Consider the following 24,614-nt stretch of genomic DNA (forward strand, 5'->3'; position numbering starts at 1 on the left):
TTTTCTCTAGAAATATACACCCGAACAACATAAAAAAACGACGTGTGGCACTCGGGGACTGCCGCGGTGCATGCTATGCCTTCAAGCCACACCTCCGCCCGTTGGAGTGGGGAGCGTGAGGTTTTTTCGTTACGGAATTTCTCGATTCGGTCCCCGCGCTCATGGCCCGCGATAGAAGCTATGCAATAGCTTAACTTTTATTTCGCAGAGGGCTCTGGAAGTTCCTGAAATTGGCTTAGTACTCAAATATTTAGTCATACAAAGCCATAATCGTATTCACCTGCCGGCTAACATAGTTATAATTCTCCTGTACACGCTAAATGTGTTTCGGAGTTATGCGTACACGAGTCTGTTAACTAGGTTTATTTGTAATTGCTTTGATGTAAGATTTTAGAGTATATTTTCTTTATCTTATGGTGGAATGGAGTCTTGAGCTCTTTTAAAATCTACTAGCAGTCCGCCCCGGCTTCGCCCGTGGTACATATTTACGTTTTCTCTACATAAGAACCATCCTCGTACTTCAAGGAATATAATAAAAAAAGAATTATCGAAATCGGTCCATCCGTTCTCGAGTTATGCGCTTACCAACACATTTTGCGATTCATTTTTATATATAAGATTATATTTATGGAGTCTTGGAGTTTTTCGTTTTTAATCAAACTATAAAATACATGGGTTTTGGTACATTGGTATCAATGTACCTAAACTTGGAATTTTGATTATTTCATTTATGACTAGCTTTCCGCCCGCGGCTTCGCCCGCTTGGTCTATCCTAATAAATTATATACTAAAACCTTCCTATTAAATCACTCTATCTATTAAAAAAACCGCATCAAAATCCGTTGCGTACTTATAAATAAAGCATACATAGGGACAGAGAAAGCGACTTTGTTTTATACTATGTACTGAAGTTTAATTTCATATACCTATAAATATATTGATTCAAATAATATGAAAAACTTTTAAACTTTCACACTAGCTATAAAATAAGCTATCGTAGAACCCCGTTAAATACAAAGTCACAAAATTAAGGCTGCAGTCGTTAAAATTCACATTAAGTCCATCAACAAAGTACTGAATGGCTCTTACCATAAAGCCATTTATAACATACATGTATGCACACCCGTAGCTGCTTGCTATTGACAATACGCACACTTAATAACTTATGATTTATTCCTTGCTAGTACAGGCTTCGCTTTAGCATTATTTATATTCCAATACTTTACATAAGGTTTTATTATGTACTCAAAATATACTAGGGAAATCATTCATCTGGGCTTATATACAGTTTTAGTATTCATATAACTATATTTTTCTACTGATACGATAAAAACCCATGGAGGGTTGTCGCGTAAAAACCACAGGATAGTTCTTTGGCATATTATGATTATAATGTACATATTATGTATTTTGTAAAATTAAATTGTAAAACTGACATGATTAAAAAGAGCAACTATGGAGTTTCTTGCCGATTCTTCTCCGTAGATACTGCTTTCCGAATCGGTGGTAAATGTGAAAATATGTAATGACGTTTTAAAAGTGCTTCTAAAAGAAGTCTAATTGACTAAATAAATGTTTGAGTTTGAGTTTGAGTTTGATATTATAAATGCGAAAGTTTGCGAGGATGTGTATGTGTGTGTTTGTTACTCTTTCACGAAAATACTACTGAACCGATTACAATGAAATTAAGCACACATATAGAGAATAACTTGGATTAACGCATAGAATAGGTTTTATCCCGGAAATCCAACAGGAACGAGAACTATGGAGATTTTTCTTTGAAAACGCGGGCGAAGCCGCGGGCGGAAAGCTAGTCTTCTATAAATGTGTTTATCTATACTTACTACGTACCACTAGGTAACTGATATTATTTGTTATAAAATAAGTGATTAATTTTACGTATTTTTAGAAACGAAACTTCAATTAAAGTTTAATAAATAACATAACTACTTACATTAATAAAACGTTATTTTACTTTGATATAAAACTAACAATGTTTTATTCACAAGAAAATTACGTAAATACGAACAATTAAAAATTCAAAACGTCAAAGTTAAATGTCTGCTCGTTTTCAAAAGGAAAACTCCTTTGCGAGTGTAAAGTTACGAATCTTAATGTCTTAGCATAATGATAATGTTGATTGTGTTCTGGAGTTACATAGAAATGGTTTAGTTTTGATATTTTAGAGAGATTTTACAGAGAAAATTGAAACGATAGTTATTTAAACAAAGCTTATAATAAAATTAAACATGCTCGCTTAGTATATATTTGGTACATATTTCGTTTGGAAACATTCATTATTAACTTATTCTGTACTTAAAAATTTACTATAACTTTCTACTAAATTAATGTTTACTAGCAAAAATTGTAACTATATTATTATGTTTATTGAACTTCGAAGTAATTTGATGAAAATAGTGTTAAACAACTTCACAGTCATAATTAATTTACGTTTATAAAAGTTCACAATTTTGTCTCTCTCAAGACCTTAACTTTTTAAAGTTTTTCTATAATATTTGGTCTCATGTTTATAGTATACTAGTGGTCCGCCCCGGCTTCGCCCGTGGTACTTATTTCGCAATAAAAGGTAGCCTATGTCCTTTCTCGGGTATCAAAATATCTCCATACCAAATTTCATGCAAATTGGTTCAGTAGTTTAGGCGTGATTGAGTAACAGACAGACAGACAGACAGAGTTACTTTCGCATTTATAATATTAGTATGGACTAGCCACATACTACCTTACCGCCCGCGGCTTCGCCCGCTTTGACTTAACCTAATAAATTATATACTAAAACCTTCCTCTTGAATCACTCTATCTATTGAAAAAACCGCATCAAAATCCGTTGCGTAGTTTTAAAGATTTAGGCATACGAAGGGACATAGGGACAGAGAAAGCGACTTTGTTTTATACTATGTAGTGATATTTGACATATAACATTATTATTTCAATTCCTAATCCATACATAATAATTTACAACAAAATACCAACAAATTTAATAGAATAAATATACTAAGCTTTTATGACACGAATAAAATCTCTATGTCTCGGTATGAGACGGTGGACGCACTCATAAAAGACAGACGGACTGCATTACCTTTTTATATGTACATAAAATTGAAAATAAATATATACATCGGGGAATGGCTTTGAGATTCAAATCTGGATTGTTCATTTTTGAAATGTTTTGTTTTGAAGTAGATGGTTGTATGTGAAGTGCTTTTAGCGTGTTTGAAACATTGAAATATAATGTGTTTTCTTTTAGTTTTGAAGTAATGAATTACTTGTTATTTGTTTTTAAAATTGGGGCTCTATTCCCCAATCGTCTAATAATAATTTAGTAGAAAGAGACATTATAAATATTTTAATATTATATTAATAACTTTTATCAATAAAAAATTACCACAATAAAACGTATCCAGAATATAATTATTATAATTCACTTCCGTATATGACCTCTTATCCGTAAAAAATCCTATCAAAACCGTAACAGCAAACCTTGAACTTTCGCGACACTAAGGTCATACATACACTGGATTCAATAAGCATTGTGTTGTGAATAAAAACTGCTTATCAAGTGAACGTGATTTGTTAGTAAATATAAAACAGATGTGTTTGCATGTCTGTATGTTACTCTATGGTAATAGAGTAGTTAGTGGTTTCAGTTGGAAAAGAGATAATAGTTGAATATGATGTACTATATTTAACAGAGAGCTAGAAAAAATATAGTATATCATATTTGTAGTGTATGAGCAACTTTTACATTTTTAAGTAAATAAAAAGCGTACCTATACTTTTTTTTACAAAATAAGATTCAAAAAGTATTTGAAAAACTATTTTCAATATTGTTTTCAATAAACTTTATAATTAAAATAAGCCTTTATTGCCCTTTTTAGGTTTTACATTTATTAGCTAGGACAATACATATACTGCTATATTGTTCTTCAGTAACAGAGACTATGTATTTAAAAAGTGCATGATTAAATCTTTAAAATATATGGTAAGAAATAAGTACACATCTGTTTCACATACTCTATGACAACCTTCGTTACTCGCTCGCATACATTACAATACAGGAAATCACGAACTGGTCCACAAGTCGATTTATCTTCTAAATTCATAAATTCTACCGTAATGATATTTTGCATCCGACATGTGTGGTGTTTATTTGGTGAAACGTGTGTTATTTTCTATTAATAATGAATTAGTTTAATGTAATTGAGTTAAATTTAAAATAGTTTATTTATAGTAATCTTATGAAGCTGTAGTTTGTTTGTTTGGTTCAATGAATCTCAGGAACTACTGGTCCGAGTTGAAAATTTTATTTCTAATATATATTATCACACTAAGATCAATGGGAGTGGAGCAATGCGTGTAAAACCGCAGGGCATAACTAGTGATGGATATAAATGTAATTTAATTTATTGTCATAATCATAAGAAAAAAAGTATTTACTTTAATATGAATGTAAAATTAACTAATAATATTTTTATTTATTTTCAGGTAAACTACCGCAACAATATACTTACTAATTTTGGTTAAGTATGTTCAATTAATCCAAACAGTAGACAGTTTTCGGTAGAACTTTTGTGGTAAGAAAGTTACGAGTGAAATCTACAAGGCAGTACGTATTTGGTAAGCGATGGCAATGGTTTAAAGTCCAAGATTCCATTTTTATTGAACATAAATTGTATTTATTATTTAATATATGATTTTTTTTTAATAAACGTTAATTTTAACATGAGTCATGTGTTAAATCTATACTAATATTATAAAGCTGAAGAGTTTGTTTGTTTGTTTGAACGCGCTAATCTCGGGAACTTCTGGTGCGATTTGAAAAATTCTTTCGGTGTTAGATAGCCCATTTATCGAGGAAGGTTATAGGCTATATTATATCATCACGCTACGACCAACAGGGGTGGAGCCACGGGGGTGAAACCGCGCGGAGCAGCTAGTTATTAAATATGTACCTAGCTATACGTATTTCTTATTATTTTAATTCTGATATAAATATTATGGTATAGTATTTTTATTTTTTTTTTTAATTTATGGATATAAGTAGCTTGACGTAAATTTTATCGTAAAATACCGACTTTCGTTTGAGTTATTTCATATTTTCTTTTTGGAATTACCTATATAGGTATAACAATGAAGTGAAGAAAAAAAACTTTTTACCTATAAATAAAACATCAGCAAATGCAATATAATAATAATTTTAAAGACTAACATTTAACTTTTAAGTTAACGAGTTTCCAATGGCACATATTGGAGTTGATAAAGTTTGTCTGTTTGTTTAAAATTTTCCATCGCAGCACTGCAACTGCTTGCTTTCTTTCTGTATCCAATTTGTAACAAGTTTCAACTTAAAAACTTATTAAGTAGTACATGTTTTAAACAAATAAACATTAAACAGTTTAGAGTTGATTGTTTTTTTAAGTATCTTTACATTAAAAGTGAAGTCCCATGTCCCCAAGGGGGATAAGGGGCAGATGCATTATACATCTGTTTCACTGATCGATTTTCTTTAGGGACAAGTAGACCGTGATCAGCTTTCTGTGTCCTAACAAACCGAGACAATTTTTTTCTTCGTCTCCACCGGGAATCGAACCCAGGACCTCTCGGTATTACGCTGACGCGTGAACCACTGTACCACGGAGGCGGTCTTCTCCATCTTTACATTACTAATGTTTTAAAGCTGAAATGTTTGTTTGCTTATACGCGCTAATATCAGGAACCGCGTGTCTGTTTTGAATTATTAAACAGTTAGACAGTCCATTTATCGAGGATGGCTATAGGTAGATATAGGTATATCATCACGCTAAGACCAATATGAGCGGAGCAATGCGGGTAAAACCGCGAAGCACAGCTAGTAAATGATGCATAGATAGAAATATCTTGATGTTACGATAAAAAATCTTAGTTCTAAAATAAACTTTTTCATGTTTCCAATTGATTAAAATAGTACATTACCCATAGCGATTTCACCGCATGTTACAATCAAAAGCTGTTGCACACTCTCCCCTTCAAACGAGTTGCATGACCTAGTGCAAACCAGACCTAAGCACTAATTTACTTATCTATCTGAATTATAATTATAATTATAGTTTTACTTTCCTGGTTTAATGTTATAGTAGAAAATGTAGATAAACGAGGCAAAAACTTTTTAGTAACATATTTTAAGCTAATGCAACCAATTTATAAGTTACATTTTATTAACATTTCGATCATGATTTTTACTGTATCCTTCTTATTTAGATATAATTTAGGTGACTTCTTAGTAATTTTAACATTTACTTTAAATGTTCTAAGCACAAAATCTTAGTGATTTTTTTATAACAATAGTTTTTTGGGCAATTTTATTTTACTTTTCCTTCCATCCAGACAATCTAGATTCTTTACAGAAAAAAAAATATAATAAGCTTCAAATTTAGAACAACATTTTTCTATACAAAAAAAAAACAAAAACCTTCGAATTTATAACAACAATTGCTAAATAACAAACATGACCGTTACAGTTCTAATATGTATATCAATTTAAAACAAAAAATGTACTTTCGACCTTCATTTCACCTCCACAAACTACAAAACGAGCTATTATTTGTGGTTTTTGAACAAAAAACCAAGTATCATTACCGACTAGAACGTGATTCGAAATAAGTACCGTCAGCAAAAAAAAAGAATTTATTGTTAAATTTAGACGAATGGATGTATTGATCAATTTTTGTTAAGTGATACATAATATGTTACATGTCTTGAAACAGACTAAATTGAATAACCCATGAAAATCAGTTTAGTAGTTCTTGGTATTAACCCTAAACATTATTTCCTTATGAAATAATATAAATAATAAATATGTTACATATGAATAAAATATATGAAATTCAAAATGTAGTAGGATAAATTTTTTTTAAATAGATTTTTCATATTTAGGGATATGATATCTTTCTGATGTTATTAAAAACCTTAAGAAATACTTTTATTACATATTTTTTAATTAGAAATATAAAATTAATTATATTTTTTTGCTATCCATACACAATCTTAAGATACCGACCCAAATTATAAAAATGATAGTTATAAAATATATGCTATTATTAAAAAAGCGCTCTAGGCGATGGCCTTGTAACAAAGATATTTGACTTACTGATCTCTTTATATAATTAACTTTGAGTTACGTAATTTTAAAGTTATACTTTATGAATGCGAAAATGAAATTGGTATATACTTTTATAATCCAATTTTAGTAGTAGTTCCAGAGATTAGCGCGTTCAAACAAACAAACTCTTCAGCTTTATAATATTATAGTAAGCATAACTCAGCCTAGTAATAATAAATTAATTTAGCCTTTCCCGATATTAAAAACACGTGTCACTATTTATTCAAACCACGAGTTAGCGATATCAACAAACAATATAGAGCATTTGCATAAAAACATACATACATACATATATATACATAAGAAAACGATTTAAATTCTTAACATGTAGAATAGACAAGTACAAGTAACTGTGACCCTTGATAAAACTTTTTTATTTTTAATATTTTTCTATTGTTTTTTTTTCGTGCAAACTGCTTATCAATTTGTAATTGTTGCTGTCCTTTCTCATGTTTAAAACTATCTTTTTATCTTTATACCAAATTTCGTCCAAATCGGTTTAGTAGTTTAGACATGAAAAAGTGACAGACAGACAAGAGTTACTTTCACGCTACAATATTAGTAGGATTTATTGAAGTGAAAATTTTTTAGGCGCGTTGAGAGTAAAATTTCAAGTTCGCGTCATGGTAATACCGTCACGTCATGGTAATACCGTCACGTCATGGAGTAAGGCGAAGATTTTGGTATCTTTGAATCTTGCCAAAGAAGTTTCACTTTTGACACGTGTTATCGGCACACACACTCTTTTTTATATTAGTAATGTTATAAAATTTGTGATAAAACAAACAACTACTAATATTAATAACTATATAAAAACAATATTATTTTAACTCTATATAATATTATGATACATATCAAATATACAGTATGAATAAAACATGATACGGCTTGAGCTGTTACCAAGAGCCATTGAATTCGGAGCCTTAAGGCTTATAGATGACACCCTGTATATAGACTGGCTATGTGATCTGAATTTATTATGTTTTAAATTAATACTAATTGATATGTACTTTAATACGAATTAAAATGATGTAAATAATTGGATGAAATTTTGCAGTTATAATGGTGCAGATTTGTTGAGAATTCAGGGCTATTTTTTGCCAAAAATGTTGTTTGTGTTTGTGATCGCAGGTAAAACCGCGGGGTATATTATATAACATCTCTATTATTTTTAATATGTAACTGTTATTGTTCAGAATGGAAATGGTTGTAATATTTTTACAATATAATAAACTAGCTGCTCCTCGTGGTTTCACCCCCGTGATTCCTCCTCGATAAATGAGTTATCTAACACTGAAAGAATTATTCAAATCAGACCAGTAGTTCCCGATATTAGCGCATTCAAACAAATAAACTCTTCAGCTTTATAATATTAGTATAGATTACCTATGTGGTTTTAGTTTACTACCTATCTACAATGTTTTAGCAAAAATATATGATAGGCTAAACATGACTACTAAATTAACCCAAATCCATTATTATATTATGAAATTCTATTTAAATTGATATATTATATAGATAATTAGATATGTAGGTATATTGTACCATTATCACACAAATTCGTTCAATCAACCAATTTACTGTACGCAATAATATACTCTAGTTCACAAGTAATAAGAACGATTACCGCGTGTGGTTTGAGGTGTAATAGAAATGATTTGTGTGTACAATTTTGTTTGTGGTTACGTTTGATAATCTCATTAGTTAGGTATAGTTATGTACCGTATAGTGGTTAATGCTTTATTAGAGGGGCTTGGGTTCGATTCTCAAGCTTGTAAATAATTTATATGCTCTACCTTCTTAGGTATGTGTAAAAAACATTTGATTATAAAGAGTTAAATTATAAGGTAATAGTTTTTTTCATAGTACTTACTATTGTAGAGCTGAAGAGTTTGTTTGAACGCGCTAATCTCAGAAACTACTGGTCCGATTTGAAAATTCTTTCGGTTTAAGATAGTAATGTAATCATCATAGACAAGCACTGCTGGTAAAACTTCGGGGCACAGCTAGTATCAAATAATTTGACAGCTCAGTCAGTATTTACAGATATATTTTTTACAGAACATAAACGAGCATAATATTATGAAAATGCAAGAGCCTTAAATCGTTAAAATAAGGTGTGGTCAATATTAGAAATCCAAACATTTATTCAAGACCTTAGATTCAAAAAAGCTAAACAAAATGCCCCTGATCCCATCCGAAAGTCGGCCGCGCGTAGCTCCGCTTAACCTTACTCGCTCTATGAACAATGAACACCTAGTATGATAAAATTACAGCATAAACGTTGTTAACCAACAGAGCGTAAAAAGGGTGTTTACAGCTACTAATTATGATTTTAACACTTAAAAACTAATAAGTATATTATGGTCTACATAACAAGTCTATTTACTGATTATCACTACATAGTATAAAACAAAGTCACTTTCTCTGTCCCTATGTCCCTTTGTATGCTTAAATCTTTCACTACGCAACGGATTTTGATGCGGTTTTTTTAATAGATAGAGCGATTCAAGAGGAAGGTTTAAGTATATAATTTATTAGGTTTAAGTCAAAGCGAAGCCGCGGGCGGTAAGCTAGTAAAAATATAAGAAAAACCTAAAATTATGAATCTAGAGCGTAATTAGTATATTTTTATGTTTTTATTGTAATCCTTAGTTATTTATACCTACTTAGGTTTTAATTATTATGATTGATAGTGTTAAAGTTATGAATTTATGTAGTGTTATATCCAAGGTAATTTAAAAACTACTGCATCATAAAAAATATAACTATTTCGTATAAATATTTTATTTGCGCTAAATTTAACAAAATTCATCCAGGTTTTTTGTTTAAAAATTACAAACGTACGTACAGTTTTTCGTTTTAATTATACCTGAATTATTAGATAAATAATATAAATATCTAAATATATGTATAACTCAAAGGTGACAGACTGACTGACATAGTGATTTATCAACGCACAGCCCAAACCACTAAACGGATCGGGCTGAAGTTTGGCATGCAGGTAGATCGGCATAGGAGCATCCGATGAAATATAGGATTTTAATTAATTCTACTCCCAAGGAGATAAAATAGGGGATGAAAGTACCATGAAAATTTATCTTTTCCACGCAGGCGAAGCTGCGGGCAACAGCTAGTTTCTTATAAAACTTAAAACTAATAAGTATCTTAAATTTATTAAACAAACATAAAGATTATAATTATGTATATATAGGCTTGTGAAATATAAATCGTGACCTAAACCTACCACGCCCGTGCAAAGGAGGAAGTCATTAAATATGAATTGAAATGCGTTTCCAATCTATAATTATATGAGATTTTATTTATCATCTGTGTGTCTGTTTCGTAATCTCATTGTATTATTTATTGACTTATTTATAATGAGATTACGTTAGTTTTAAGAAACTATTATTGTTTGTCCTGGTATATTATCCTGTGACTTTTGCAATATTAATCTTTGACAATCACTACATAGTATAAAACAAAATCGCTTTCTCTGTGCCTACATCCCTATATATATAAATCTCGTGTCACAATGTTTGTCCTCAATGGACTCCTAAATCACTTAACCGATAATAATAAAATTCGGACACCATGTGCAGTTCGATCCAACTTGAGAGATAGGATAGTTTAAACACGTAGGTAGTAGGTACCACGGGCGAAGCCGGGGCGGACTTCTAGTATCCCTATGTATGTTTAAATGTTTAAAAGTACACAACGGATTTTGATACGGTTCTTTTAATTGATAGAGTGGTTCTCAATGAAGGTTTAAGTAGTTAATTTATTAGGTTTTAGACAAAGCGGGCGAAGCCGCGGGCGGAAAGCTAGTGAATAATAAATGTATGTAACAGTCTTCCAATGTACTTGGCTAGGATTTATAAGTTTGGAAAGCCCGAAGTTTGAACTGACATGGTCAAAGGCTGGCGATGTGGCTGGCGACGTACGATAAACCTTATTGTTAGCCTAACGTCACTTCCTGCCCTATATCCTAATAACATAATAAATGCGAAAGTTTGTGAAGATGGATGTTTTTTACGCAAATACGACTGAACCGATTACAATAAAATTTGGTATGTAGGTAGCGTAAGAGACAGAATTAGACACAGACATATACTTTTTTTCTCGGATATTCCATGGGAACTTTTCGGGTTTATATTTTAAAACACGGGTGAAGCCACAGGCGGAAATCTTGTACTCTATATATCAAGGCAATATTCTATGATATAGAAGAGTATGATTTGTACAAACACCCAAAACAAAAGCTACCGTACCCAGCGTTATCTCAAAGACAATTTAAATTTAGTGTTAAACGCGTAATACCTCTTTTGAATGAGTAAAATATTAATGGAGATGTTGACAATCCCCATTCCTTGACAAAGACCCTATTAGACCCATTGTATGAGTACAGATGAGCACCATTGTTCGTGGGTAATGACAATAGTCCAAATGAAACTTTTCGGGACCTTTCCAAGACTTATTGACAATGACTATTGAAATTACAAAAAGAGGACTTCATTTCGAGTGGATGTCAATTTTTAAGGGATTAACGTGGTAACGTTTAGCTTTGTACAAGTAGTTAGCTACAAATTATCAAGGTGCGCTAATATGTATTTGACTTAGTTATAAGGCAAATTATTTTTAAACGGAAACATTTTAAAATATTTCGAGTTTTCAAAAAGAATATTGATTCCTATTATCGATTCCATTTTCTAAACATCTCCCTGACCAGTTTATTATCCTAGTGTGTTATTAGTTAAGTATAAATAGGACAATGTTCACCGTTTCCCATAGCAACGGAGAAGGTTTTCGATATGGGGTACGGAACCCTCGAAAAATATCCAGTTTCCGCTTGACCGGAGATTTTATTAAAGTTCAACCTTATTACTGAAGCAATTTGATCGGACCGTTGAAAATAAAGAATGAAATTTAGTCGCCATCTTGCAATATTGACTCGGATTTCAGTCGGATTGTTTGTGTGAAATTATAGAATTCACATTAATATTATTGACTGTTTATCGCCCGTGGCGACGGCTGCTTTATTATATTATTTCTGGAAGTGAGGATAACTTTCTGACGGATTTAAAATGCGATTTATTATTTATATTAGTTATATTACCTACTAATAATAATAGTGTTTATTTATTTATTTATTTATTAGACACACCAATAATGACTCAATTAATACAATTTACAGAAGTACATTAATCATAATTTCCTAAACTGAATTGGCCATAAAGCAGGCGTATACAACAATTATAAAAAAACAGGTCTTAAAATTTTTCAGTTTTAAGTCTAAAAATACATAGTTAATCAAATTTATCATCCATTGAAAAAAAAATAAGTATAAAAACATAAAATTCATTACACAATTAAAAATTTATCAAGAATACATAAAATTAATACTACAATAGTTAATAACATGATTAAAATTTGAAATTTTGTACATCCATGAAAAAAAAAAAAAATGTTGTTTGAAACGTATTTATTAATATATTTCTGATGTAAACACTTAAAATATTAAATTTCCTGAATGTACCTATAATTACTGGCGTAAAATCGTTGTAGTAATGGAAGTAATTTCAAGCTAATTCGTATATTGGTATGTTTTTGATAACACATAAATTACTAGACCGGTGTTTTTGTAGTTTATCTGCGTCGTAAATGTGATTATTAGTTTTATGAACATTTGTGATGAGAAATATAATGATTTAGATGGTGAAAGAAATCAACGAAAAATATAATTGGCGCAAAAACTATCGTTATTATAATAGTAAGGGCCGATTTTTCAATGCCCAGATAAACAGCTAGATAGACTTTATTCTTCAGTTAACAAAATATTCAATTTTTCAATAGACGAATAGGACTTATCTATCGAATAACTACGTTATTTGAGGAATAAATCTATCTGCTGCTCCAACGGCCAGATAGCGTGCTATTCGACGATTAGACGTTTGAGTTGACAACTGACGCGTCAAATTTGGGATATTTTCGTATGTAATAACATAGAGCGTAGAATTTTTACAATAAAGCCTCTTTCTATAAAATAATTATCAATTAAAATCATATTGAAATTGATGTTTTTGATAGTACCTACTGATGATCATGCCATTGAAAATTTGCCAGACGCTGCCTTTATGTCGTTTCCATCGTAAAATATATAAATTTTAACACAAATTTAATCAAAACTCTTTACTCGAATCAAAACAATAATCAACAATCATAGAACACAAGATAAACTTAAAATGCACTCCTGACGTGAGTCCTAATGACGGTTTTTGACATATTGCAAGTTGACTCTATCCCGCTCTAACCTGACTAATTTAATATCTTTGTTTCGCCACTTCAAGAGCAGAGCTGCCAATATGGAAATATTTTGTCAGATAGTTATTCATCAAATAAATCACGATTGAAAAATAGGCGAGCCGTTATGAGTTAGATAAGCAATTGAATAAATCTATTCGAGGGGTAGTTATTAGACTGTTTATCTGGGCATTGAAAAATCGGCCCTAAAACGATTAAATTTATTTATATCATGCTTATTTACATATGTCATGTTTTACAAATCAGTGACTAGCCTAATTAAATTAATAAATAATAACATTGGACATTTTTATGTTATTTTATGTAATTATCTATATATAAATTATATGAACAGCTTCCGTATGTCGATTAAAAAATAATTCGAGAAGCCAGACATTCAAATAATTAATTTTATTAATTACGAGCTATTAAATTTGGAATTTTTAGTATCGAGTAAATAATTTTGATGAGTTTAATTAATAAAAGGTCGAATTCGTTAAAATAGCGAAATGGCTTAGTGGTTATGAGTGATACCTAATTAAATATCGCAGGTTCGATTACGAATTAAAGAATTTTATAAATTAGTTTTTGCATGAATACTTTATTAAAAAAACTAATATATTTGTTAACATTCCATTTTTTAGATTTTAATTGGTAAAGTCCTCTTAATATAAACTCAATACATTTTTGACGGGTAAATAAACCTCAATATATTTTTGACGGGGATTTAAATCCGTTAAAAACTCCAGGAACAAGTTAATATTTAACGCAATATATTTTATAATATAAAAGCAACAGCCATTAGATAGTAAGTGTCTTGGGAAGGACTTTCAAGGATTTTCACATCGGCTGTGATCTAGGCAAATCTAGGCTATATTTTATGCTAATTTTGTAGAATGTATGCAACTCCCACTTGACCTTTTTTTAGTATTAATATTCCTTAACTTAATAAAGGAAAATCTAAAGCACAAGTGATAACTGCGTTAAAAACAACCGACTTCAAACTTGCACTTGCAAAATTCACAAATACCTACAGACAAAAATGCTCATAAAATAAAAACTACTGGGCCTATCCGAATAAAATTTTTATGGGACCAATTCGACACCATCCCGCATCGAACAAAAAAAGAATCACGTAAATCGGTTCAGAAACCTCGGAGTAATCGGTGTACATACATAAAAAAAAAGTACCGGCCGAATTGATAACCTCCTCCTTTTTTTTGAAGTCGGTTAAAAATGTACTATATGTAGGCTTGTAATCGTTAATTAAATACATTTACCTACTGTATTCAAGTAATATATAAAATTCATACTAGGTAGGAGAACACAAAAAATCTTTCAAATTATGTAACTCATGCTATACTTTTCTGATCAATATACGAATATATTAATAAATAAACTCTAACATGGCTTTTAATATGTAAAGTTAAGATGTTGTTACCCCTCTGCAAATAAACAAATACAATTTTAATATGCCAATCTCATTTACACTTTAAAAACTGCGCCAATTTTTAGCACGTCTGGAACACAGCTCAAAACACACACATATCGAAGCGTTTCCTTTTAGGAAGTTGTTATAAATCATCTTTAAAAAACCTTATCGCGGCCTCGGAGTCGCGAAACGGCCGGAATTGAAAAATAAACGTGCTCGAAACACGGAAACCGATGGAGTCGCCTCAGCAATTATTTACGGGTGTGGCAATGGGGAGTCAACTCCTTTGATGGGTTTTGGTGCTTAGATTGGTAGAATATAGAAGTACAAATCTTAAAAGAGCAAAAATACCTGCTGTTAAAGTACAGACGTAGGTCTTAGATCATTCAACAAAATGATTATCTTCACTACATAGTATAAAACAAAGTCGATTTTTCTGTCCCTATGTCCCTTTGTATGCTTAAATCTTTAGAACTATGCAATGGATTTTGTTGCTTTTTTTAATAGATAGAGTGATTCGAATGGAAGGTTTTAGTATATAATTTATTAGGTTTTAGACAAAGCGGGCGAAGCCGCGGGTGGTAAGCTAGTCTTTTATAATTTAATATGTCTTTCTATTAATTTTAATTCATAGTTGTACCTGCATATAGTATTGCCAATTGCTTCCTTCCTCGATAAATGGGCTATCTAACACCGAAAGAATTTTTCAAATCGGACCAGTAGTTCCTGAGATTAGCGCGTTTAAACAAACAAAGAAAACAAACTCTTCAGCTTTATAGTATTAGTATAGATGCATATGCAATAATACAAATGTGCGATTCAAATTTCTATAATTCTCTCATCTTGTCGTTGCGACACGATCAGTTAGAACCAAGTAACTCAGTGGCTCGAATAAATTGGCACACAAGTGAATTAAATCTTAATTTACTGAAGATTGAGTATTCACACTCATTTCGCAATCGACCGTGTGCTCATATATTATAATGAACCTTGAATCCTACATCGTAAGCTTTATATTGCCTTATAATAAGCAAAAGGTTAATATTGAACCGTAATCTATACTATTGTGTTGCGTTTTGAAATACTCGGTAATTGAATTAAATGTCATGGGATATACTTTGAATTTTTTAAATCTGTCGTGATTTGCATTCGATGTTTCGATAAGGAGATACTAAAGAAGATCGTTCTTATTAAATCGAAACAAAAAATTAATTATTAACACAGTCAAAAATGATAAAATGGTAACAGAGAGATTTTCACTGAATTTATATTTTTTGGTTTTTATGGCATTCAAATGCTTTTATAAATATAAATTTATAAAGAATAGAAAAAATTCGATCACGAGGTGGGACTAAACCCGCATCCTTCGCGCCATTCCGGGGCGGATGCCTAACCAAGTTGGCTAACGAGTGGCTGAGTTGGTTAGGCATCCGCCTCGGAATGGCGCGAAGGATGCGGATTCGAGTCCCGCCTCGTGATCGAATTTTTTCTATTCTTTATAAATTGAGATTTTCACTATTAATTTCATATTTATTTTAAAAGGCATCACTATCACCATCACTATCACTATTATTATTTTCAAAATAAGACATATTAAAAAATATATAAGAAGAGACGAAATAATTCATAAACTAATTAAATAAATAATACATTTGAATTATCAGTTCATGTCAAAAAGCCTTTCCCTTTGAACCCTCCTAAATGCAGCTTACGGTATCGATAATACACAACCAAAAGCAGCTAAAAAGCCTTCAATACAGAGTTCAGGAAGTGTTATGCCCTTGTGCGTGCGCGCATGTGTTGCCTAAAATAGAAGGTTGTACCGCCATCGGCGTTTGATTAGGTTCCGTAACAGAATATTAGGTTTTCCTTGAGTTAAACTTGAAACCCATGGTAGGAACTAGTTCCCACTTCCTTGGAGGATATGGGATTGTCACGATACTGCTATTGTGTCTAAAAATCTTATGAAATTGGCTATAAACGCTAAATACGTTGACACATTTGTTTTTGAAGAAGAATATAAAGGTAGCTAACAAATAAAGAATTCTAGAATAGCACAATTAATAAATGTAAAATCAATAAAGAACTCCAATACACACTTAGATTCTCAAGACGATTAATATAATTGTTAACTATCGAATGATATTGAAAGGGAAAGCCTAGATTAATACCAGACCAACCTCAAGTATTTGGAGCCTCGCCTCCGTCTAATTTCCCTCTGATAAGAGATAATGAGCACAACGACCTCCCAATTACAACGCAAAACCTACTCCGTGACAAGGTCTTGTAGAATATATATAATTTTAAAATTATGTAAATGTACCTGAGCCCAACATTCATTTTAGAAGGCCTTGGGTTAGCACCGTTTCTCTTAACCTCTATTTCATGCCAATCCCATATATTTTTCTCGTAATGTCAAAAATAGTTTATAGTATGCTTCAAGGCATGGTGATTAAGCAATGAACATTTTTATCGCCGCTCAAATTATCAAGAATTGTGAAGTATTTCGAGTTTTATGCACAGTCGTTTGCTTCCTAGATCTGGTTGTTTAACATTCACTGTACATTCATAAAGTTCCAGATTGATTGCTAGATAAAATAATTATAACAAGTCGTCTAGAATAAAATATGATTCCTTTTTGCAACATTCGTAATGTCATCTATAGAAATAATAAATATAAATGTATAAAAAGAAAAGATTACAGTCCTGTATCAAAATTACGAATAATTGTGTTTAGTATATTATGCAAACGTAACATTAAACCCTAATAAAAGCCTATTATAACAGCATAATCGCATAATAACGCTAAATGCGAGCTAAATTACAAAGTCAACCCGTAATCACAAATGTAAAGAAAAATAAAAGAAACTAAAACAACTTTGAAGCATTGAAAAATTTAAAAGCACTCACAAATTATATGTCCGCTAGAAATCAAGTAATTTTCCCGTCGTAGAAAATTGTCAATTTACTCGCAAATAGTTTCTTATCGCTTTACAAAATATAACTTCATTTGTAACCTTTATAAGCCCTGAGTTTTTTATGTTCTTTTTATACTGCTGTCCCTTTGCTATCCCCTTTTATGACTTTCAGCTTTGAATGAAAATTGTTTTTATTTTATCCTAGTTATTTTCTTTGAAAGCGTTTCTTTAAGCTCGAATATAGAATGTTAAATTAAATATTTTTATTCACAGACTTCAAACAGATTTAACATTTTATTTAGCGAGTGATTAATTGCTTCTAAATTAAAGTTTAACGAAACAGGATTGTTACCTGTAGACGGTTCGCCTTACCAAATACAGAAATCGTGATCCTACAAAACCGAACATATAGGTTAGAGTGGTTCCAAAAAACAGTTTAGTTCACCTTGAAAGTCGCAGTGGGCGTGCCAAACTTGATTTAGTCGCCATCTGACAAACCCTTTTTTTGTCCTGAATATAAATAAGACGAGCAAAAAATATAAAGTCGAGTGAGATTTTTTCCCCCTCGTCGTTTCCACTGGGACTAGGCCGAGTTTAGCGAAAGTAAGATTTGAATAATAAAACAGATATTCGCTTATGTTCTTAAAGTGCGGTGTTGTTTTTGTTCCTCCGCGAAGATAATATCGTAAAGTTTTCCATGCCACGAAATATGCTTTGAAATTCGTTCCTGACGTAAGAGAAAAATGATCAACAATAATCCCTCATATCGTAATATCGGAGCGTCCTCAACGCTTCCTATACGATTTGATAATGACTTCCTGCGTCCTTTAATATCCTCGTTAGGCGATTCGATTCAATGTTTTATAACATTCGATTGAGACGCGGAAGCGAATAAGAGCACTTCACATTACATTTACGCACCAGATAATTTGAAATAGAAATAAAATTGGGTCACGCGTAACATGCACCATTCGTGAAATCGAATTATCCAATTACACATTCGATTGGTGTGTTATATAAAATTTTCCAGCGGTTCATTACAATTTATTACGTTTAGACTTGTTTGTAATAATAGTAATAATTCCTATGATAACAATATCATTAATAGTAAGGACGCAAACTTAATGGTACCACGTCATGCATACTAATTCGGTAGCCAGCTCTTTGCCAGCGCTCGCCAGATCGGACATGCCTGAAATAATAATCACGTTCTCTACATTTTAACTGATAACACCGATTTTCTGTTTCAACCATAAATCTACTTAATAGATTCCACTTCGACCATTAATTTAGGGAACCTTTTACGTTATTAATAGTTTCTCTCTTTGTTCGCAGACGAAAAAGAACAATCCGAACCACATCAAGAGGCCGATGAACGCATTCATGGTCTGGTCGCAGATTGAGCGCAGAAAAATATGCGAACAAACACCGGACATGCACAACGCGGAAATATCCAAAAACCTCGGCCGTGTTTGGAAAACTTTGAACGACGAAGAGAGACAACCCTTCATCGACGAGGCGGAGAGACTCAGGCAGCTCCATATGCGAGAGTACCCTGACTACAAGTACAGGCCTCGCAAGAAGACTGCGAAACCGGCGCAGAGGAACGGCGGTGTCACTAAGCAGAAGCGCAAACAACGCGCCGATACGAATAACAACAGAGGCGTTACCAGACGGCGATCGCGGCCCACACCTCCCAGCGTCCCGATGATGCCCATAGAGACGCCCGCACCGCCAGCTCTGCCCGCATCTCCTGCTGGCTCGCCAGATTCTCCCGAATCAGCTTGCTTGTACGATGACAATTCCCGTCGCGAGCAGACCGACTTGACGGACCTGTACTCAATCACGGACCTCCTCCGCCTGCCCGCAGACTGCGAGGTCGACCTGGACGTGCTCACGGACATGGAGTCCTTCGAGACCGCGTCGTCCTCCTCGGGCTCGCACTTCGAGTTCTCCTGCACGCCGGACGTGTCTGACATGCTGAGCGAGATCGGCGTGACGAGCGCCTGGGACGAGACCGCGTTCTCGTCGTACCTCACGTCGTCTTAGAGCGGTGTAGGGTCGCCTCGGCCGCTGGCCGGTACCACTGATCTCATTTTCGAGCCGCCACACGGGGGCCGACGACGCGGCGACCGCTCGCCGCCCCGCCTAGAGAGTGCCTACATCCAATTGACGTGTCGACATTTGGATTCAATGTACAAAGTTATTTAATAAGGTTTCGAGTGTGTTTAGTTCGCCGATCGGCCACGTGGCCGATTCACCTTGGTTCTCTCGGTTTATCGTTTAGTTTAGAAAGTTAAGCCGGCGTCCTGGAAACGCGAGGTCGGATCTGGTTAATATAGGCTGTGAGTTGGTTCTTTTAAACCGTTGCTTTCGTTGATTTTTCAAATTTATCGGGGTGATTTCCAAACGGCACGTCTCAGACGCATCTCAGTAAATAATCCGTCTTACTCTCCGTCGCCTGGTTAGCAAGCCGCGGAGCTTGCATTGCCGCACGCTCGCACCGCGTTGTCGCGTCCGTATATTCTATAAGTGTACATTACTCGAGTTGGCTTCTTTATAGTAAGTTTGCAACCCTCGCTCCCTTACTTTATTTTATAACTTTTACCCTGTAGACAATTTTTATTTACGTTAACTAAACATGTATAATTCGTAATAGAAAATTAAACTAGTTTATAGTCATCTTCTCTTGCGTTCGTACGTAAGTTCACTTATATTTTGATGCACATAGATGATAGTTGGATTATGATTTACTGGCGGAAGCTGATCGGAATGTCATTGGTAAGAATTTCGGAGTGCGGGATTTCGAGTAAGCTATTTTTGGGAAGGGCCCTTGCCGTGTTCGCATTTTGCAAAGAGCCACGCGCGTACCACTTTTGTCGGTTATCTTTTTTACCGTTGCGCGCGTGACTCCTTCCAAACCTTTCGTTGGACGCACGGCTCGGGGAGCGTAGGTTCGAGTCTCTATGTCTCGCTATATATACGTTAGGTTGCTTAAGATAAGGTTTCTACGTACGATGGTAAGGTATAATGTAAAGTTACGACGGCACCTCAGGATCGATGCTAAGGGACACTTCAACTTTCTCCTTGATTTCTTTGGTCTTTATGCTTCACAAAGTCTATAGAAAGATACATATCAATGAAGGGAACGTACTGTATCGCGGGACGGTTATAGTCAATCGAACAAAACTATAGCTCGGTTTCACTCAAATATTTTGCTGTTTCATACTCTGTGATTTACTTTACGGAATTTCTAAATTATAAGGATATATAGTGGAGACTGATATCGCATAGATTAGTTTTAGCAGCGCTAGCTTCTCGAACTTTTTTTATTTTTAGAACTGGGCATAACTCTTAATGATAAAACAAGACATATTTTTGATATTTTGCTTCTCTGTGGCAATCGGGCTTGTAATTACGAACATAGCTACATTTTCAACCCAGCCCGTCTCGATTACCACAGCAAAGCGCTCAACAAAACTATTTGTATTTTCATAAACTGTCAATTCATTGAAAATCATGTCAGTTATTTGCGTACTATATACAAACTAGCCTCTCTCGTTTTAAGATATTTGTAAACTCGGTGTAAACTTTACTTCAGATAACGAAATCCATATTTGTAGATAATCTGTGTCCCACATATAAAATAAGGGATCCGTTGTGCTCTATTCATAAAAAACAAAATGCTTTACTTATACTATTATATTCTTATAAACATATTGTAAAAACTTCGTGTACTTAGTGAGTGTCTACGAAATCCAATTATTTTTAAAGATGCATAAAACGTGTTATCTATACATTATTTGTATTGCAAATCTGTAATTTATACTATCTACTGTGTGTTGTAGGGCAATATGATATATTATATATACAATCGATACTTTATAAAAGATAAAAAAATAAATTCGTGCCTAAGAAAAATTTCGATTTCAAATGTATATTTTAGTGATGCTCAAATTTATCTTTATAAGCGAGTAGATGTAGTTGCTGTTATATCGATGTGAAATTATTAACACTTAGATTTTCAATTACCAGGTTTGCATTTTGTATTGTTTGCTTTTAAACCTTACGATAACGAGTTCTACCAATGTGTACATTCAGTTGTATCTATTTTATGTTAAACATGTTACGTCTGATCAATTTTTAACCGACTTCAAAAAAAGGAGGAGGTTATCAATTCGGCTGGTATGTTTTTTTTTATGTATGTACACCGATTACTCCGAGGTTTCTGAACCGATTTACGTGATTCTTTTTTTGTTCGATGTGGGATGGTGTCGAATTGGTCCTATAAAAATTTTATTCGGATAGGCCCAGTAGTTTTTATTTTATGGGCATTTTTGCAAGTGCAAGTTTGAAGTCGGTTGTTTTTAACGCAGTTATCACTTGTTCCGTATGTACTGCACACTATTTCAATATATTCACATTCACGTTTTGTATGCTTTATTTCACGAGTATTTGAAACTTGGACAATAAAATTTTACTTCTGTATAAGTTTGGAACAGACTTACGAGAATGTTCGTGCGAGTACGTTTTGAATACACCTCAGTTTTACCACTGTCGTTTATTTTTATGGCTTCTTACATGCTAAATTTTGCTTTCACTGCATATTTGGATTCAACGACTCAAAGCAATAAACTTATAGTGACGAGAACGCTCAAATTAGTGTAAAACCTTCTCTCTGGTTTAAATTACAACACATGGATTAAACTTTATTACCACTCAAGTTCTTGCAATGCGTGATTGTAATTTGGATTCGAGAGAAGGTTATTAATGAACCCCTGAGTATTTTTAAAACAACATCGAATTTAATGTATGTAGCGCTTGTTGAGGTTCAATATTTGGACTTATCAGGGTTTGATGTTTCGTTTAAAAATTTAGATTGTAAACGTTGTTCGCCGTTGTCGGTGTAAGTTGTCCCACGTGTGTTTTCTTTGCTTGAATATAGGCTTCTTATCTTAGTAGCCTTTGTCTTTTCAAATATGTAAGTGTAATAAATGTAAATAAGTATTAAAATTGTTTATATTGAAAAAAGTCAAAATAAAGCGACACTGTGAGAAATATTAGATTATAAATATATGCGTCTCAAAGAAATGAAATATCATAGAGGACGTAGTATTTGTTGTAGTTTCGTAATTAATAAAGTATCTTTATGAAAGAAATTGTTGTGGACTTCAAAAGCTATCTCTATATTTCATTTACTCTTTCTTAGAACTTCTTTCACTTTTCTATAACTCTCATTCTAATTGGTTTATTTTATTATGAATCTTAAACGAGACATTGTTTTTACTTTGCTGAAAAACAATATAGATTTTCTTTCTGAAATCAAAATAATAAATCGACCGATAAGAGAATGAAAGATTTGTTTTCCTCTTGTATCTGTGTAACCACGAAATAAACGTGAGTGTAGAATCAAATAAGATCACTGTAAAAATATAAGCTTGTACTATTATTATGTATATTAATAGGTCTTTTAAATTCGTTTTAAAAATGTTAGTGATTTATTCACAGAACTGAAAAAAAAGGTTGAAATTATTCTCGTTATGTTGTTTGTGAAATTTGAACAATTATATTACTTGTATCATATGTATGTATTGTTGATTTTATGGATAAGCGTCTTCTATAAGGTTTATAATCTTTTCCACTTTGAGACACAACGAACTTCAGCTTTCTGTTAGCACTTACTTAATTATAATTGGTGTCTATAACTATAATTCGTAAACAATATTAACCAATTAATATTAATGAATAAGACAACAAACTGTAGCGTTTGCGTATTACCGTATTAAGGATCTTGTTGACGTAGCTGTGTCATAAATATTGGTATTATAAATAATGATAATGATATTAAATATAAAAAACAAAATTCGCACAATGAAGTCAAGGAACTAACGTAGGTGTAACAATAATAATAATTAATATTAAAGTAAAAATAAACATTGTAAGCGTGATAGTGTTTCGTTCCATATTTGCTGATGTATCTAGGTGTCCCCTTGTATGGAACAATTTTTACCCAATGTACTAAACGCATACACACGTCAAACTTTTCAGCGTTTGTATGCTTTAGTACACAGCAACAAAACTTATAATTTTAGACATATTCCATTCATTTCCAATGTAAATAAATTATAATTTAAACGAAAATTTTATAAAAAAAATGGTCCATTAAACTTTATCACGTAACTTTAAGGTAGTTTGTTAGCCGCATACGTATACCCTTTGGAATAGTGTGTGCTTAAACTGTAAAGCGCATAATGCCAAACGAATTTCTATTTTCGAAGCTAAAAAGCATGGCTTTAATGATTGGACTGAAGTTTTGATTTCACGGTCATTTCTGTAGTTCTGTATTGTAAATAGCTTATTGTGAGGCCACACTAGACTCGCTCGTGTGAAGTTTTCTAGTCTAGAAGTATTCGGGCAGATATTTGTGTTCATTTAGACGTTCTGTAGCAGTCGCTTCGGATCAACTTACGGTGGCCTTTCCATGATTGATACCTGATTTTTATTAGATTGTTTTTCAATTGATACCAAAAATAATTGATGCTGTTAGACACCGTTACCGATGGATCTCTATATTAAGTAGCACTATGGCTTTCGGCAGACCAAATAACTCTGTTTTCGATAACATTGGTTCTAAAATGTATATAATGTGATGTGATGTAGATGCTTTGAACCGATTCAAGCCCGAGTGGGTATTTTCATTGGGCAAGCAGACATTCGTTCTTGTAAGGATAAGTTGAGGAATCCCGATTCCTCGTCGGTGTATAAATTATTATCTTGTATTTCTAAGATACTATTATTGCATATAATG

The 24,614-nt window shown here is 32.7% G+C and overlaps 1 protein-coding gene across 2 annotated transcripts in view; it reads left to right on the forward strand.

Annotated features, from left to right (window-relative positions):
• The window catches only part of LOC123699409 (transcription factor SOX-4-like), an 86,050-nt gene extending 64,034 nt beyond the window's left edge, over nt 1-22,016 (forward strand). The window contains exons 1-2 of one of the 2 annotated variants that reach the window (XM_045646358.1): nt 4,533-4,635; nt 19,142-22,016. In XM_045646358.1, the coding sequence (XP_045502314.1) occupies nt 19,178-19,855 (678 nt within the window). In that variant the 5' untranslated portion in view covers nt 4,533-4,635; nt 19,142-19,177 and the 3' untranslated portion in view covers nt 19,856-22,016. Of the gene's footprint in view, nt 1-4,532; nt 4,636-19,141 lie in introns of those variants that run through there. The other variant, XM_045646357.1, reaches the window with a different exon arrangement.
• The last annotated feature ends 2,598 nt before the right edge of the window (nt 22,017-24,614 follow it).

This window comes from Colias croceus, chromosome 17 (genome assembly GCF_905220415.1).
Source record: "Colias croceus chromosome 17, ilColCroc2.1".
NCBI classification, from domain to species: domain Eukaryota; kingdom Metazoa; phylum Arthropoda; class Insecta; order Lepidoptera; family Pieridae; genus Colias; species Colias croceus.